This window comes from Poecile atricapillus, chromosome 4 (genome assembly GCF_030490865.1).
Source record: "Poecile atricapillus isolate bPoeAtr1 chromosome 4, bPoeAtr1.hap1, whole genome shotgun sequence".
NCBI lineage: Eukaryota > Metazoa > Chordata > Aves > Passeriformes > Paridae > Poecile > Poecile atricapillus.
In genome coordinates, this window is record NC_081252.1 from 19,519,997 (window position 1) to 19,537,862 (window position 17,866).

The 17,866-nt window shown below is 38.7% G+C and overlaps 2 protein-coding genes across 3 annotated transcripts in view; one reads left to right on the forward strand and one right to left on the reverse strand.

Moving 5' to 3' along the window:
* Nucleotides 1-894: 894 nt before the first annotated feature.
* Nucleotides 895-17,807, reverse strand: ABCE1 (ATP binding cassette subfamily E member 1). The gene is made up of 18 exons (XM_058837098.1): nucleotides 17,684-17,807; nucleotides 11,682-11,846; nucleotides 11,287-11,372; nucleotides 10,680-10,777; nucleotides 10,173-10,290; nucleotides 8,134-8,271; nucleotides 7,920-7,989; nucleotides 6,765-6,861; nucleotides 5,716-5,805; nucleotides 4,989-5,110; nucleotides 4,112-4,333; nucleotides 3,635-3,694; nucleotides 3,492-3,550; nucleotides 3,206-3,316; nucleotides 2,974-3,116; nucleotides 2,758-2,880; nucleotides 1,667-1,778; nucleotides 895-1,422 (listed from the first exon to the last, which is right to left on the reverse strand). Exons 2-18 carry the CDS (start codon nucleotides 11,782-11,784, stop codon nucleotides 1,375-1,377), a joined length of 1,800 nt encoding a protein of 599 aa, XP_058693081.1. The 5' UTR covers nucleotides 11,785-11,846; nucleotides 17,684-17,807; the 3' UTR covers nucleotides 895-1,374.
* ANAPC10 (anaphase promoting complex subunit 10) overlaps nucleotides 17,429-17,866 on the forward strand; it is a 33,366-nt gene continuing 32,928 nt past the window's right edge. Inside the window, exon 1 of one of the 2 annotated variants that reach the window (XM_058837105.1) lies at nucleotides 17,429-17,605. The gene's annotated coding sequence lies outside the window, so the exon portion shown is untranslated. Of the gene's footprint in view, nucleotides 17,606-17,632; nucleotides 17,656-17,866 lie in introns of those variants that run through there. The other variant, XM_058837106.1, reaches the window with a different exon arrangement.

A 17,866-nucleotide genomic window follows, 5' to 3' on the forward strand; every position in this document is an offset into this window, starting at 1 on the left:
ATATGTAATATTTAGTATATAATGAGCTGTGACACACAGCTGAACCGCATCTTTACCTTATCCTTATTACAACTGATAGAGAAGATCACACAACATCAGTCCAAAGGGAGTTAAGCTGTACAGAGGAGAACAAGTTTAGTCAGCTTTTTGAAGTTTCTGTCTGATCAGGGTGGTTGTGTAAGGATGCATTCAATACTTCTGCTTCTTTAGGGAGTCCCTCTGCAGGTGTGGAACAGGTGCATTGCTGTTACAAGACACAGGGAGGTAGTTTGTATATACAGTACTCAGTACTGCCAGAGTTATGAAATAACCATGTTACTAACACACAGAATGGCAAATCACAAAAAACCCCAAATTCTTTCTGTAGCTTCTGGGGCAAAAATGTAAACAAGGGACAAAGCCAGGTTTTGTCATGGTGTTTTTCACATGCCAATAAAGACAGACAACTGTTTAATGAAAAATACCCTTCCTTTTAAGATACATAGCTGAAAGTTGTTTTTATGTCTGCTTAAGTAAGCAGGAACTTTTAAACTTTCCTTCAAATGATTCCCTGAAGGACTTTCATGTATATGGAAGTAAGTTTTTAACAAGGTTTTTTAAGTTAATTTCTTTTTTTTCATAGTAAGGATCAATACTTTTACTTTAGGGAAAAGTAACTTCTGCATCTTAGCCATATATTTCTTTTAGATTATTTCACTGATTATTTTCATCTCACTAGGTCTAAGAACACACACAGGGACAGATGATTAAAAAAAGGTGTAGCTACCTTCTTTTACATTCTTTGTACTGCATCTTCTGTGGGTGCTACAATGTGAGAAAAGGGTGTGTGAGATTATATAAATATACATGCTTCTGAATTATTAATTGAAGAAATTCTGCAGTGTCACAGAAGAGTTGTAAGTTAGGTCGATATTTTATTTTTGAAACCCTCAGCCAGAGAGATTTAACCTTTTTAAAAGGAGTCACTCCTGTAGCGTAACATTCTTAGTAAACTTTCCTCTTATACAGAAAACAGCTTCAAAGATTTATTTTAAAATGAGGAAGTTCAGTCAGTACTTGGTACATGAGTAGGATATATTGAATTGAAAACCTCCCTTAAATTTTGAAAAATCAGGAGACCCATTTGCACAATTTCAAGGTGGTCTATTTTGAAATTATTACACTGAAAATAGGGCTGTGTCACCAAAATATACAAAGTGGCAGTTTTACTCAGACTAGGATGTTTACTGCTACTGTCTCATGTTAAATGCAGCAAGAGATTTTAAGCTCCAAAAGATTAATTGTTCTAAAACCTGATCTGAGCCATCTCATCACAGCTGTTTAGATTTCAATGTGCATTTCTGGATGCCAGTTAAAGATGCTGGGATTCAATATTTAGTCATCCAGGAAGAAGTAGTTTCCACTCTTCTTTTGTTCCACGTCCTTGGGAAGAGAAAAAAAGTCACCATTACTTGAAGTAGTCTTTGGCAGACTTGAACATAACTAAAATAAAAGACACTTATCTAAACTCCATTCTGCTTCCCTTATTCCTCTTTCTAGTTTACACTTGCTGTTTTTCCTGCACAGCAGAACTGCCCTGTCAATCTTCATTTTGTTCCATATTTTAAAATCTGGTTTCACATTAAACAATCACGGCTCCTGTACTGTAAAGATGTTCCTCTCTTACCTTGATGGAATTGAGTTTGTTTATTCTTGGTCTGTAATTGTTGGGGTCTCTTCTAAAAGTGATTTCAAGCTGAGATAAAAACTTATTCATTCCAGCCAAAAGAGTCTGTGGACTGTTGAGAGAGAAGAATATTTTAGCTACATTTTTAGAAGTTTTCTATCATACGATTACAGGCAACTTTGATCTCTGTCCTGGGCTCACTCAGGTCTGGAAATGCAAATGTGAGCTGTATTTGACATAACATGAAGTGCTACATTTCTAGTCGAACCCTGTCTCAGAAGCTGCTGAAAGATGAGAGTAGTATCTCATTGTGGCTTCCAGCTGTGACTTTTACTTTCTTTTTATTTTGTATCTACACGAGTGTGCTGGTACACTTCTATTCAAGGAAAAAACCTCCAACACTTGCACCATTCACAAATCTAACAAAGATTGTAACATTGCTTTCTCAAGTATGAGTGAATGATTTTGATTTTTGAATTTCAACACGTGTGTTCTGGGAAGAATACCACCAAAGCCAGGGTAGCAGAGGATTGCAGACACATGGCAGACCAATGTATTTACTTCATCTGGCTCATGCCAAGTACTCACTGTTCTAAAAGCCTGGTTTCTGATAAGGCTGCTCATCAAAAAGTCTCTATAATCTACATGAAATTACTTACAGGAACAAAAGCAGACATCAAAAGGGACAGCTCTGAAAGAGTAAATACACAATACATGCTGGCATCAAGACTTGCCCTTCACTACATCTGCATACAGGTACCATTAGTACGCTGCTTTCTTTTCATACATCTGAAAGTTATTTTCAGAAGGGTAGTTTACAGTTAGTACTTTTTTCATTCCTTGGTCTCTTTCAACTGTAATTTAGCCATCATGCAGTTGCTTAAGGCTTGATCTAGTTCTTGAGGGCTTAGTTATGTTCCCCAACCCTGCCCCAACTCTGGTTTAAGGCAGCCTGTAAGTGAGGATCAATCCCATTTTTTGTTCCACGATTCAAAACAAAAGTCAGAACCATTGAGACAGCCATGGATGCATCTTAAATTTCTGTAGGCAGAGATAATAATCTTGTTTAGTAATCCCAAAAAATCTCTTACCTGTTTGCCAGTGTGTTCTTGGAAGGAATGCCATCAAAAACAATCACACGATCAGCAAGATATGTAGCCATGATAAAATCATGTTCTACCACAAAAGCTGTTTTTTTAGCATGGAGAATGAAACTGAAATGAGGGGAAAGAAGAAAAGAGAGAGTAATGTAAACTCAATGTAATACTACTGCAAATTTCAGTTCCTTGCCCACCATGTGTACTCACCGTTTAATGACTCTGGCAGCCATCAGACGCTGTTCAGAGTCCAGATATGCTGAGGGCTCATCAATCAGATAAACATCTGCAGGTTTACCCAGACAAAGAGCTAACGCCACACGCTGCAACTCACCACCAGACAGCGTCTGGACCTGGTGGTGTGGGGGAAACAAGGCCATGCTTAGTTCAGGTACAGGTGGAGAGTTAAGACAATGAGGATGTTGATTCAAGAAATTAATACCTCCTGGTCAATGATGTTTTCTATCTGAAGAGGTTTCATCACGTCAGTTACAAACTGGGGGTGTGTATAGGCATCTCTGATCTTCTCATGAAGCAGCTGACGGACACTTCCCTAGCAAAAGGAAAATGCTGCTATTCAGTTTTATGCACCACAAGAAAACAAGCAGAAACAGAATAAAACAAAGTATTTATCTAAAATAGATATAGATATAAAATAGGCATAAAAGAATTTCCGTCTGTGCATTCTGTAGCAAACACGATACTTAATAAATAAGACTGAAATGTACCGTAGATTTAGGGCTGATTTTCTGTGGTTTGTAACTAACATTCAGGACTGGAACCTCACCTATAAAAAGACAAAATTAATAATGTAAACAAGAAAATTTCCAGTATCCTTAAAATAGGTTTCAGCTTAGGTGTAACACATTACCTCCTTCGTCAGGTGTAAGTCTTCCCGCAAGCATTCGGATAAATGTTGTTTTGCCAGTTCCTAAAATACAAGTTACACATTAATCACTTTTTAGTAATTTAAACCTCTAACAATTAAGTCACTGATAGAACAACAGCAAAGACTATTAAATAAAGAATACATTTCAAAATTAAGACTGCTTTGAGAATTCCTATATTAACTTCCAGAGTTTGCTACTACTTGCTTTTTCAAACGGAGGAGACATCTTAGAACTGCCACCTAAGTTTTTAAAATGGGGTAACAGGCAAACACAGTGGCACTGTTAACACTCAGTAACTTTACATTCTCCCGTCAGGGGACTCATGCTGTGGTGTCTTCACCAGGAAACAAACAGCTCAATCTGACTCAAACACAGTAATTTTGCAACCTGGCTCCCAAAGTGAAGAAGGCAGTATATTCAGGGCTGGAGAAACAGTTTCCAACAAAAATTGCACTTACCATTTTCCCCTAACATCACCATAATTTCAGAATCGGTGAATTCTCCAGCTACTATGGATAGTTCAAATTCTCCCATCTTTTTTTTCATTCCTGGATACTTGTACATACACATCTTTTTAACCTCTTCTTCGTTAGCTGTTTCAGCTACTTTAAATACCAGAGACGCATCTCGAAACCTTAGATTTTCTGTTGGAACATAGCCATCTAGGAAAATATTTATGCCTATAATGGGAGGAAAAAAGATCATTAAAAGAGGTCTGTAACAAAGTAGAACAAGATGAATTTCAATTCCTGGCTGTAAATTCCATTCAGGTAATGAGAATGCTGGATTTTAAATGCTGTGTTAAAAGAAGCAACAAGACCTCCTCTTTCAAGGTGTGCACATTATGCAAATTGAATGAAAAAAACCAGAACGGCTGGAGCAGCTCTTCCTGAAAACCCACTGTTAGTGATGTGTGTGGAGTTTAAAGGAACTCCTGCTGTCCGGCCCATTCTGTCAAAGCCAGTTTGCACTGAGTCTCAGCACTACAAATAGGGTTAATTCAGCTGAACACTATAGACCTCTGTACAGTGCAACCTCTCTCCTGCCCTTTCTCTACTGCTTATAGGGTCTTTTGTGTAACTCCACTGTTTACAAAACACCTGCAAGCATCAAAATGATGTCCATAGCAAGAGAAAAAGGGCATTTCATAATAAAGGTTTTTGGGTTGAGTTACAAATTTAGTTTCATGTAACACAGAAATTCTTCAAAAAATCAAGTTTTTTCATTGCTGAACTGTAACAGGAAGAGGACATGTTTATATAGCAAACAACTGCCATTTGCCATTTTGCTGTCTCTTTTGGGTATGTTTCAACAGAGAAATATGACAAGAATTACCTTCTCTTACGCTGAAAGGCATGGTAACAACACCATAAGCACTTGGCACACCATACAGGCAGCAGATAAAGTCAGAGAGATAATCTAACACACTTAGATCATGCTCTACAACAATAATGTACCTGAAAAACAGAGCCAGAGAAATATTTTTTTACTTCAATGTAAAACATTTTTCTTTCTTTTTTCTTACTCTAGTCTTGCATCAAAACAGGAGTTACCAACGTGATTTTTAGTTAATATGGTTTCTTCACTTTATACTAAAAAAAGGAGAGAGTTCAAATCTCTCACAAGCATTTTTTAAACTGTCCACTAAATTCGTGAATGATAAATTGGAAGTCCATCTTCAGCGTAAACTGGCAACTTCTCTATACACAGTAAGTGGAAGGATGCTGATCGATTTGAGTGAAAAATACTTATCACATTTTAAGAAAATAAGAAGAAAAAATCTTTGTGAGAAAGGGATGAAACAGCAATATTCAGGTGAAAAGCAACTACCAGTATTCTCCCACCCTTATTACAAAATTTTGAAATGAGACAAGAAATTACAGGAAATAAGCTTCCAAAATGCAAAAGAATAAAACATTACTGACTTGGAATATCTGAAACATTTGTTAGTGTACCCTACTGAGAAGTGAGCACTTCTGAGAGGATGGACCGGGTATTTCTTCCCTCTGTAAGCGGTCATGCATTGTTACAGTCTGGCAAAACATCTGAAGCTTGTATTTACCTGTCAGGGTTTATTAGGGATCGAATGGTAATGGCAGCCTTCAAACGCTGCTTGACATCCAAGTAGCTGGAAGGTTCATCAAACATGAAGCTAATCCCAAAAGGAAAAATGAAGTCTTAGTGAATGCAAGCTTTCTACTTATTCAAACATAATATTAGCATTTCAACCATTAAATACATGGAAATAAAAAAATGTCATTATTTTTACTGAGAAAGCAAGACAAAAAATGAGAACTCTGCACACCTGCCTTCATTCTCTGCAGACTGTCATGTGAAAATGAGTTAAGTATTACTTTCCCAACAGTTGTGACAAAGTTATCAAAAGTTACAAGAATCAGCATTTAGGATTCCCATGCACTCACTCAAAGTTACCTTAAATTTAACATGAACTGAAAAGTCCAAAAATATTTTAGAAGACTGCAAGAAGGACATCTTCGAAAAATAGAAAACTGAAGAAGGAAAACCACTTGAAATTCACACCAAACAAAAAACAACAGCCCAAGCAGAAAAAAACCAACCAATCAAAAATTCATGAAAGCAAAAAAAGCCAAAACACTGTAAACTCCTCTGATTTTGCTGTCTTGGTCCCAAGGAGTCAGGAAACAACAAAGATTAGGCAGAAATTTCCTGCTTGCAAGACAGGAGAGGAGGGACTCAGTTTCCAAGAGGTGGAGAAGCAGCTGCACCTTTCTCATTCAGAGAGGCTAAGGGAGGTGTGCTGTCCGACAGGATACATTTAGGTGGGATTAGGAAGAGGTTATAAGGCTGTGATTCTGAAATCTAACACTGGCTTCTGAAATCAGCTATTTCCACTCAGATAAATAAAAGTATACAGAATCCAGAGATTACATATGAAGTAAATATGGCTTTCAGCTGATGAGTTGGCAAAAGCCATTTTTTAAATATTTTTTAAATGTCATTTAATAATTCTTAAATAGTTTTCAATATTTCAAACAGAAGTATTATTGTTAAGAATAAGTGTAAATTTGAGGACCATATTCTGAGACAGATTATTAGAAGTAATGTGTAACAGAAATAAATTAAACATACATATCAGCCTTCTGAATGCAAACAACTGCACAAGCAAATCTCTGAAGTTCTCCTCCTGAAAGGTCCTCAACATTCCTTTCTTTCAGGTGTGTTAAGTCTGCAAATAAGTGGTTAATTTTAGGTATGTTATAACCAACAGAACATATTTTTATTACTTACAGAAACACGTATAAACATAGCAAACATTCTACAGAGATGAAAAGAAAACTGAAGGAGAATAAGCATTCACTTTATACAGCATCAGTATCATACTGCTAATACTAAATCACAGCAAATTATGGCTTTCCTGCAGCATTAGTTAGGGAAGCATGGCTGCTTCTTATCATGCAGGACTAAATTCTATTTCTTCTTCCACCAAATACTTGGAAAAGATTTCTGGCCCTAAAGAGAAACTATACCAGTTCTGAAAGTGTTTCTTGTCAGACTTGGCTGAAGAGCTCTGATTTTCAGGAAAATCAAGTCCCTCAAAGGTTACAGCAGATGGGTGAAGCAGGTATTTTCTAAGCAGTTTAATGAACACCACATTTCAAGAATATTTTGAATAAATTAAGTGGGACTCAAAGCCCACGATCTTGGTGGCAGAATGGCAGCCCCACCTTCACTATCCAGTTCCACCAAAAAAAATCCCATTGTGAATTTAGCAACAACTAAATACAAAACACCTACAAGACATTACTAGGGTTGGACTATGCAGATATTCTTATTAATTTTATTAATCTCAGAAGTCAGTGTTACTTTAGTGTTACACTAAAATTAGATACATACAAGATTTGTGGGGAGTGTGATATATTAGGATAATATTTTTTACATGCAGTGGTTCTCCCAGGGGGATGCTCAGATTTTGCCACATTTGTGAGCAAGCAAGAACAGCAGATGTTAGATGGAATTTATCCAGATTTAAATATAAGCACTTTTTACTATGAAACAGAAACTGGATTAGATTGTTAACTAGCATGTATCAGCTAGTTTGCCACCAAAAAGTATTATTTGTGTTATTCATATTACAGCATGCCCTGGGCTTTACACTAAAGCATCTTTACTTTTTCTTTTTTTTGAGTTGGTATAATTTACATGTTCTATCACATTATGGTAACTTGATTGTTACCATAAATATGAACTTCTCAAATGCTTTAAAATTTGTACAAAATTACTTACCAAGCTGCTGACATACAACAGTTTGTGTCTTAGTTTCATCCTTCCTATCCAGAATTGATCCCACTGTTCCCTGCATGATAAATAATAAAGAAACCCAACCAACATTAAAAATTTCAGACAGTTCTGAATTATGCTGCTCAATAAAACCTTTAAACACATGGGAAGTACTACAGAAGAAGCTCACAGCTTTCTATTAACTCATGGAATGTCTCACCTTTGCAGCTTTAGGGATCTGGTCCACATACTGAGGTTTAATGATAGCTTTAAGGTCATCTTCCAGGATCTTGGTAAAATAATTTTGTAATTCAGATCCTCGGAAGTAAGTCAAAATTTCTTGCCAGTCAGGTGGATCCTGTGACAAAATTAAAGCCTGGGTTTACTTATACCTTTTAAAAACATAGTAAGAACCCCTAATTTTAAATTCAAATAAATAAGGCAAATACACTGCTTGTAAGATAACTGTACTGTGCTGGTTTTACCCAAAACCACTACAATAACACACCAAAGAAATCCCAAAAAACATTCTAAAAACAAAGTTTAGAGACTTTTTTTTCCCAGGTTTCACTAGCTTTAAAAAAAAAAAAAAATTTGCACAGTTAAGAAGCTACTAAACTGAAACAACTTCATGGGGAAAATGACAGCATTGATTAGTCTAACCACATTTATTATCTATCTGATACAGCTAATCCAAAGGAAAAGGAAAAGGACTGGAATGATAAAAGCACAAACTTGCACAGAAGATGCAACAATTCTGGTAATTTTCTCTGCTTCTAGCAAACATTTCAAAGGAAACAGAAGGAAAAAACAAAGGAAAAAATGACAAACTGAAAATAAAAGGAACTGTTCAGAGCAATCACCCAGGAAAAACTGCAAACTGTACTACTCTGAGGGGTGCTGAGTTAATTACTTTGATGATAAACAGTATGGAATCAGACTGACACAGTCGTATTTCCAAACCAAGCAAATACACAGAGGAAATGCTTCATCAGTTTTAGAGCAGAAGCAACATGGAAGATTCAATTCATACCACGTGTTTCTGTGGTCATACTGATATGGCTCCTTCACAGCAAAGTCTGATATTGGAAGCATGGTAATTCAATTAAGTACACATTCAGAAAGTCAAAAGTTTTGCTATTTCTGCAATACTAACACCTGAAACAAGAAGTCCACAAAATAATATAAACCAAACTTGAAAGACAATGTAAAATGTAGCTGGGGAATTATTATTTCTTTGCAGCTTTAGGTAGCAGCCATGAAATGAGCAGTTTATTTAAACATTACTTTTTCAGGTAAAGTAACTGCTGAACACAGTTCACACTTATTCTTACAAGTGCTTCTTGAAGGACAAAAGTGTGCATCAGAATTCAATCATCCCTGTGCAATCTGAAGATAAGGAAGTAGCATCTGAAATACTGCTGAGTCCTAATGGTTATTATTTATGTCTTTTCACTAATGTATTCACCCTTTTGAGTAGTGCTATGTGAAGAAGCTCTTGTAAAATATTTTGCTCACTGGCTGCAGTTTGACTTGGAGTAAACACAAAGGAAAATGGATTATGAATTCCCATGGATACCAGCAGATGACAAGTTGTTTTCAAGAACATGTCTGGTTCTCAAAAACTCTCTTATTTCTAAGTAACTAGCAACATGAAGAAACTAAGGATTTTTCAGAGCTCAGTATTCAAGTGTACAGTGGAAAGTACCCTCAACCACAACTTACAGTAACAACATACTTCATGAGAAATCTTCCTCAAAACAATCAAAGATAAAAATGCCTAAGAGATCCCAAGGACACATGGTAAGTGCTCATAGACACTTGAGCTGTTCAGATAAAAACAAAGGTAACTTAGAGGAAACTCTAATACTTGGGCTATGGAAATCCCTGATGGGAACAGGTGAATTATGCAGGGAGAAAATCTTGACCTTTTTAAAAGACTGGTATTAAAAAAAAAAACCAAAACAAGCCCTTAAGTGTGACTTCAAGACAGAAACCTACCTCTGATTTTTATCTTCTGTGAGCTACAATTACAATTAGTACCCTTATCTTTCTTGAGAGGTACACACAATTTGCAAGAAAGCCTTTGTTAGCAATAACCTTCTACCATTGGTCCTGCGTGGGGTGGGTCACTGGCTGTCAATAGACAAAGTGCCAACATCCCCACAAACCTACCATGCTCACAGATAAAAATGTTCTGTCCAAAAATATAAACACAGCTATCAAAAAAGCTAACTCTATTTTATTGCTGATACATACATCATATTTTCCAAGATTTGGCTTCTGTTTTCCTGCTAAAATTTTCAAGGCAGTTGATTTTCCAATACCATTGGTTCCAACTAATCCCAGTACTTCACCTGGACGAGGGATAGGCAACCTGTAGAAGACATTGGTAAGTTTGTGTTAGATTCATGCCATCACACACCAACATTTAGTGGTCAAGTAAATGTTGCAGCACATTTTCAGACTTTCTGATTATTACAGCCTTTGTAAACTTGCAAATATCTAACCCAAATTGTATCAAATTCCTTAAAAATAGAAGAGCATAAGAAATATTTATGGGCAGGTTTTTTTTAAATAGGGGCTCTGTAAAATGATCCCTAATGCTAATTTATTTCATTATAATACTTTCTAATAAGAAAAATGTAATCAACATTCTAAAAGGAAGCTACTGGGGTAAAAACCAAGTACACTTTGACGTGCACTATGTTTACACTATCAAAAACTTGGATTTTTTGTCTCTTTGATATTTGAAAAATAAAATACCTGTGAAGTTTGAAGGCATTGGCACAGTATCTATGTGTTGTTTCTTTCTCCAGGTTGCTAGGTAAGTTAACAATTGACAAGGCTCCAAAAGGACATTTCTGGAATTGATATAAATTGTAGATTATGAGTACACACAATTTATTAACAAAAGCCTATGTTTTGTACTGCACCCAGCTGTGCATTTACATTTTTAAATGGACTTGTACAAAATTTCCTTTACATGGTCAAACTGACAAGGAAGTTCTATACCACTTTTTTCAAACTAATAGTCTGCAATTTAGACTGTCATTCTACCATACAAATAAGGCACACTGCATGTATTTTCCACCTTTCACAAAATAACATCTTTCTGCTGCTAGGTGTCTACAGACACAAACAAAAAACCCAAACAAAGCCAAGCAAAAACAAAGCCACAAACAAAACCCACACCTTGCAACCCAACCAGCTCAGTCAAGTGGCACTTCTTCACTTTCTATAAACAGTATGTTAACTTGGTCGGATTAGTCCAGGAAGGAAAACTGCTTTTTGAAGTTACACTACGCATTACTAAATATAATACCAAAATTAGGAAAATTTAGCACTTTAAATAAAGCAGTTTAATTTTTACCTTGATGCAAATACCACAACCAATACAAAGAGTTTCTGAAATCCATGCTATTTTGCTCTGTGATGTGACTTCTATGCAAAGTTTTCCTGGTGAGAAAAATTAAGATAAGGTCAGTAAAGTTTCTGGTGAATCAGAATTCCTACCTACTAAATTCCACAGAGGAACATGCAACTGATAAATGCTCACTGAAGCTTCAGATTATCCAAAGGCTTGAAAAGTGTCACTATTACTAAGAATTGTTCATGCTTTTAGTGATATTTCTAAAGGCTTTATGAATAAAGAAAAGCTTGAATGATACACAAAAATCTATCAGTTAAAAAAGCTCATTCCTTTTAGTAAAACTGATTTAAACCATCCCAAACTGCTTCAATACTTTGTTACATTGTATCTCTTACCCATTCGAACCACTGGACAGCTCTTCTTGCATTCCTGACGACATTTCTTTGGCTTACACTTGTCATGGTTGACTATTGCAATTCTTGTTAATTTGTCTGCCATAATGCACAATTTAGGGTTAAACACATACACCAATTAGAAGGAGTAGTGGGAGTCTTCCAGACCTTAAAGAAAAAAAATCCAAAACATAAGAGACTATGTTACTGATGGCACAGAGAACAGACATAAGTTACTGCTAGTGGAGTGCAGAGCTGAAAAATGCAAAATTATTTTATTTTTTTCTTCTTTAAGCAATGTGGCAAACAGAGCAAAGTCAGAGATACAAATAACAAGGGTACTGATGTGTAGACAACTGCACAAATTTTTAACATCAACTTTCCATCCCATTACTATTTTTCCAGTGTAAAAATAAATTTGTGATTGTATCTGAAAATGGATTTGCTTCCAAAAAAATCACATTGTAGCAAGAACATAAGAATCTATACAGCTCCAAATTTTAGTTTTACAAGTTGTCTTGTATAAAGCACCATTGTTCACACCGTCAAATTGTAACTACAACTATTACTTCAAGGATATGATTAGAATATACATTTACAAACTGTATGCCAATATTCTGTAGTAAAGGATTAAGACAGTGTAAAATGTAAACCAGTTTTCAAAGTGAAAATCTGTAATTGCATATAAAAAGTAAAGCAGTCAATGTAAGCAGACATTCATGATGATGCTTGATTCTTTAATCCTGAGTTTCATTAGTATTTGAATAACTACAGTTACATTCTGCATTTCCTAATATAGTATCAATGCCTATAATAGATTTCAATAAAATAGTAAAATTCTTTATAAAGAACATAGAAAGGCTCTGCAAAGGGATCTGGCCAAGCTGGATCCATGGGCTGAGGATCAGTAAGGCCAAGTGCTGAGTCCTGCCCATGTGGCACTCCAGGCAGTGCCACAGGCTGGGGCAGACTGTAAGGAAAATTGCCTGATGGAAAAGGACCTGGGGGTGCTGGTGACAGGGACTGACCATGAGCCAGCTGTGCTCAGGGGGCCAAGAAGGCCAATGGCATCCTGGCCTGGATCAGCACCAGTGTGTCCAGCAGGAGCAGGGCAGGGATTGTCCCTCTGTACTCAGCACTGCTGAGGCCTCACCTGCAGTGCTGTGTCCTGTTCTGGGCCCCTCACTAAAGAAAGTCACGGAGGTGCAGGAGTGAGGCCAGGGAAGGGCAGTGGAGCTGGGAAGGGTCTGGAGCACAGGTCTGAGGAACAGCTGAGGGAGCTGAGGGTGTTTAGTCAAGAAAGGGAGGCTCAAGAGAGCCCTAATCACTTTCTACAACTGTCTGAAAGGAGGGTATAGCAATGTGGGCGATGGGGCTCTACTCCAAAATAACAGGAGACTGGATAAGAGGAAACAACCTCAGATTTCACCAGTGGAGGTTTAGACTGGATGTTAGGAAAACTATCTTTGCTGAAAGGTGGACGGACAAGCACTGCAACAGGCAGCTCAGGGCAGTGGTGGAGTCACCATTCCTAGAAGTATTTAAAAGACATGTAGATGAAGCCCTCAGGAACACAGTACATTTATACTTCCTTCACTGTATTCACTCGTAATACTGAAAATAACAATAACAACTTTTATCTTCCTATGAACAAGGCACACCTAAGGACAACTCCCTCCAGCTCCAGAACAAAGACAACTGACTTATGAGGCTCTTGGAAGATTTTAAGATATTACAGATGACAAACTATTTTTTTTTTTTTGTAAAAATAGATGCCATAAAGTACAAAGCATTTCCATCTCACTAAATAAAGGGATGGCAGCCGTACAGATGATGCATGTTCAAAATCATTTCAGTGCTGTCTCACAAGTTCAATGATATAACCGGGAAGCCGTCTGGAAGTACTTCAGGTTTTCACACAGTGCAAAGGTGCAGTTGCATCCAAAGGATTCCAACATTTCTAATTAAAGGAAGTTTTTTCTGTTGAACGTCCAGCTTACCTTTGCTTCACTAAACCAAGGCATCCTGCAGTGGTTTACAGACTATATTTACTACATATGGCTACTGGATGAAGAAAGGTTGTGACTTGCAAACTCCTGAAGGAAGCAATAATAAAATAGGTGCATGGCACATTTATCACGCTAAACTCTACCCTATAAACTTCAGTTGGAAGGAATCCTCCAGATACCACTGCAATATCTAGAAGATGGACAGACAACAGCAAAGGTCAGAAAAGCAGACATTATTGTATCCTTAAATCCATTACTACCACAGGTACAAATATTTTAAGTGGTTCCTTTTAAAAGTGGTAGTCTTATTCCTTTATTCAGTTTCCAAAGTATTTTTAAACTAATATGGAAAGATATTCTTCATCACCTATAAATGAATGTAACTATTAGTCACACTGCCAACCTTACTGTGGCAATTTCTACTTATATTTAATTTTTTTTCTTTACTATTTCAAATTTCCTGAGCCAGAAAGTCCTACTAACACAGCTGATGTTTTCAAATAAATGACTGAATATTAAAAAAAAATAAATTTAAAGTGATTCAACAGTTCTGTATTGCCAAACCAGACTGACAAAGTAGGGCTGAACACTGAAACTGCATCCATAGACCAGGCCAACAGGCATGGAATAATGGGTCTGCAGTTCTCACTTCAATACATCAGAAAGCGACAAACTGCAAGCCTTATTTTTGAAGACTATAAAGGTGCTTGAGTCAGGGTAATTTTCCTGGGGACAGATACTGGATGTTGTCATTGCTTCAAATAAAGATACATTCTTTGGGAAGACATCCCAATGCTTGTCACTAAAATCCTGCAGTTTCCACTGTGAAGAGAATTTGAAGTATTTGAAGAGGGGTGAATCATTCCCTCTCTGTTTTCCCAAAGGAAGTGCCTAACATGGTTCAGCCCTTTCTCCAAGGCCTGAACAGAGAGACAACTGTGGATCTTCCACCTGAGCTGCAGGCAGCAGTGAACCAGTTCTGTAGGTTGCACAGGCGAGCCCCAGAAGCCAAACCTGCCATGGCTCAGAAGGCTGCCCTCCCCAGCCTCCCAAACCCTGCTCAAAGTTCCTGCTGAGCAGTGCCAAGAGCAGCCTGGACATCTCCCCATAGCCACCCACCCTTCCAGCTGGGGTTTAGCCTGAAGCTCCAAAGCAGGAGAGTGGGATGGGGCTGCTCTCAAACACCAAGGCTTGAAACAAGCAATTCTTGCCAACCTCCTCAGCAAGCTCTCCACAGTCTTGGCTGGATAATCAGACTGAAGTTGAATCAGGCTTGCAGCTGAATCAGACTGTGGTTGGTAAGCAATGAAACAGCCAAGTTTGGTTTTTTTCCTAATTCTAACTTACATCGGAAAATGCCCATCTGTGGGACTAGTTTTGAAGGGGTCATAGGACTAAGTATGTACACTAAGCATTTATTAGAGTACGTGGTGGGGGGAATAGAAGCAATGAAGCAGCATGAAGATGCACACTCCTCCCACTCTGCTTCCATCTATATGACAGAAGTGTCAGTTTATCCAAAACTCTCTAGTGGTCTTAACTATTTCCAAATTTTTGACTCCTTTAACTTCTGCAATATTTCCAGGACTGTGCTGATGTCTACAATGAGAACTGTCCACAAAAGAAAATAATAATATTGACTTAGAACTCAGAAACAAATAAACGGTCCAAAACCAGACTGAACTCAAGTAACATATTTACATCCAATCAGCTGAGTGGCATTTAAATTAACATATGGAATGATGGATGGTCTGATTCCAAGGAACAGATGTAGAACTCTCAGGACATTGAACATAGATCAGCAGTGTTACAGTATCAGTAACTGAGCAACACAGCCAGCTCTTTAGGACCAGGAGAAACAGGTACTCAGAAGCATTTGATTTCATGACTGTGCGTCTCCTTTCCATATCAAGAAGAACAGAATAAAAAAAAAAGTATGAAAGTATAAATTTGCTACCAACTACTAGAGTAAAGAGCTGTTTTGAATTAGTGAATGATGATGGTGTGGCATTAGAAAATCTTCACAGAATGGACTGACAACAAATGTGAAGGAAGGAGAGAATGACTAAAAACTGCTGGCTAGAGAAAAAAAGAAGTTCTAAAAAGCCTGCCAGTATCACCTATTTAAGCCAAAAGCTGCCCATTATGTTAAATTATGTCATTTAATACAAAAAAAATCAACCATGTGTCTAAAAATAAAACACAAAACACGTTGTCACAAGCATTCTAAGTCAGCATTCTTAGGCTGTCTGACACAGCTGCTGCACACCCTGACACACCAGACTACAAAAAAAAAAAAAAAAAAAGCAGCCCACATGCAGACCTTGTTATCTGTCACAGAAGGCAACAGCAATGTACAATCTGCAGAACAAGTGCAATGTGCTTGTGCTAATAATACTTATTTCTTTCACAGGCATTAAAGCTAAATTATAATTTCCTAAGTCAAGGAAATAATGACTGAGAAGCATTTGTAATTGCACTGAATTATTCAGACTTGAACAAAGAAAAAATAAAACATTAAAAGTAAATGAAGACTGAAACAGAAGCAGAAACTATTCAATGAAAAATATGAAGGCAAGGTCTGGATTCAGGATTGTGCCATGCTTTAGTTACTTTGCACAAAACCAGTAAATATTTTATAAAATTACACTGCATCAGACCTCAGAGAGAAATGCTGTGGAAAGAAGTGAGCTTGAGAAGCATTTCCAGCTGCCATTGAAAACAAGCTCAAGAATTGCCTTTCAATTCCATTGCTGATGGACTACATACAGTCACACCATAGTAAGAACAAGAAAGCCAAGAACTGGAATAGGCAAAGAAAATTGAAATGAAAGATAAAACAGATTTCCAAACTGCATATAGGGAGATCACAACATCTGTAAGTATCAAAGCAGGAACAATAGTAAATGATACAAGAACTAGTCTATGCTTAAGGTTTTGACAGTTGTTTTAGAAACTGAGACAATGTAAAAAAAGAAGTTTAGACATGCCCCAGATTTCCCTACTGTATTAAATCATTATGTTACTCATAAGACACGACATGAATAAGAAAATATGTTAACATGAAAGCGCATGGTCAAATATACTGACGCTGCACAACGAGTGGGTGTGTTTAGCTTGTGCTAAGGAGTATTAATTATCACTCAATCTTTAACATTTCCCCTTAACATGAAGTGAAATTCGTGAGAACAAACCCATAAATTAGCAATCTAATGAAACTAATGAAAGTACTTCACGACCACTGGTTTAGGACTGCAGTTTATGGAGGGAACCACAGCAGGGAAACTTAAATTAAGGCGTGAAAACTGTCACAGGAACTTCCAGGTGAAGTATCCAACTGCATTCCGGGCAGGAAACACCACCATGGTCCTTGAGAAAAGCCCTGCCTATTTCTTCTTTTGTTCTTACACATACCTCGTAGAAAACGGCCTTACCCCGCTATCTTATCGCACCTGCAAGAAGGCTTGATCTCCCCACCGCCCCACAAGCACCCACGTGGATATCAGCTTCCCCCAGAAGAAGGCAAAATACGGCTTTCCTCCCACCCCGACGAGGAAGTTCCCGGTCTTCACAGCAGCAAAATGCCGGCTCCCTTTCCCAGAGCCAGGCCACCGCCAGCAGGCGAGGATCCCGCGCTGCATCCCCAGGGAAGCCATTCCTGCGGCCAGGAGCAGCGGCAGGGACGGCGCTCTCTGACCCCGGATGGCACAAAACGCGAGGCGCCGGGGATGACGTACCGCGTGTGCAGGCAGTGCCGGCCCGGGCCGTGCCCACGCCGGCAGCGACCCCCGATGCCCGGGAGCCTCCGGCCCTGAGGCCCGGGCGGGGCGCGGTCGAGCCGACCCTTCTCCCACGCTGGATCGGGCGAGGCCGCCTCCCAGGCCAAGCCCAGAGGCGGCGGCCAAGGCCGGCAGCTCGGTACGAGGAGGGGGGCCCTTCTCCTACCGCCTCCATTCCCGTGCGGGAAGGTGGGAATTCCCCCCCGGCGTAACTTACCGGGAGCTCTGGGGGGGGTGCGGCGGGGCCGGGGGGAGGCGGGGTGGGAGCGCGCGCGCGGCGCCCTCGCGCCGCGGCAGGGGAGCAGCGTCCGGTGATCCCGCGCGCGGGCCCGCGCGCGCAACGTGCTCACGCCGCCACCGCCACCCGGCCAAGATGGCCGTCGGGCCCGGGGGGGCGGGG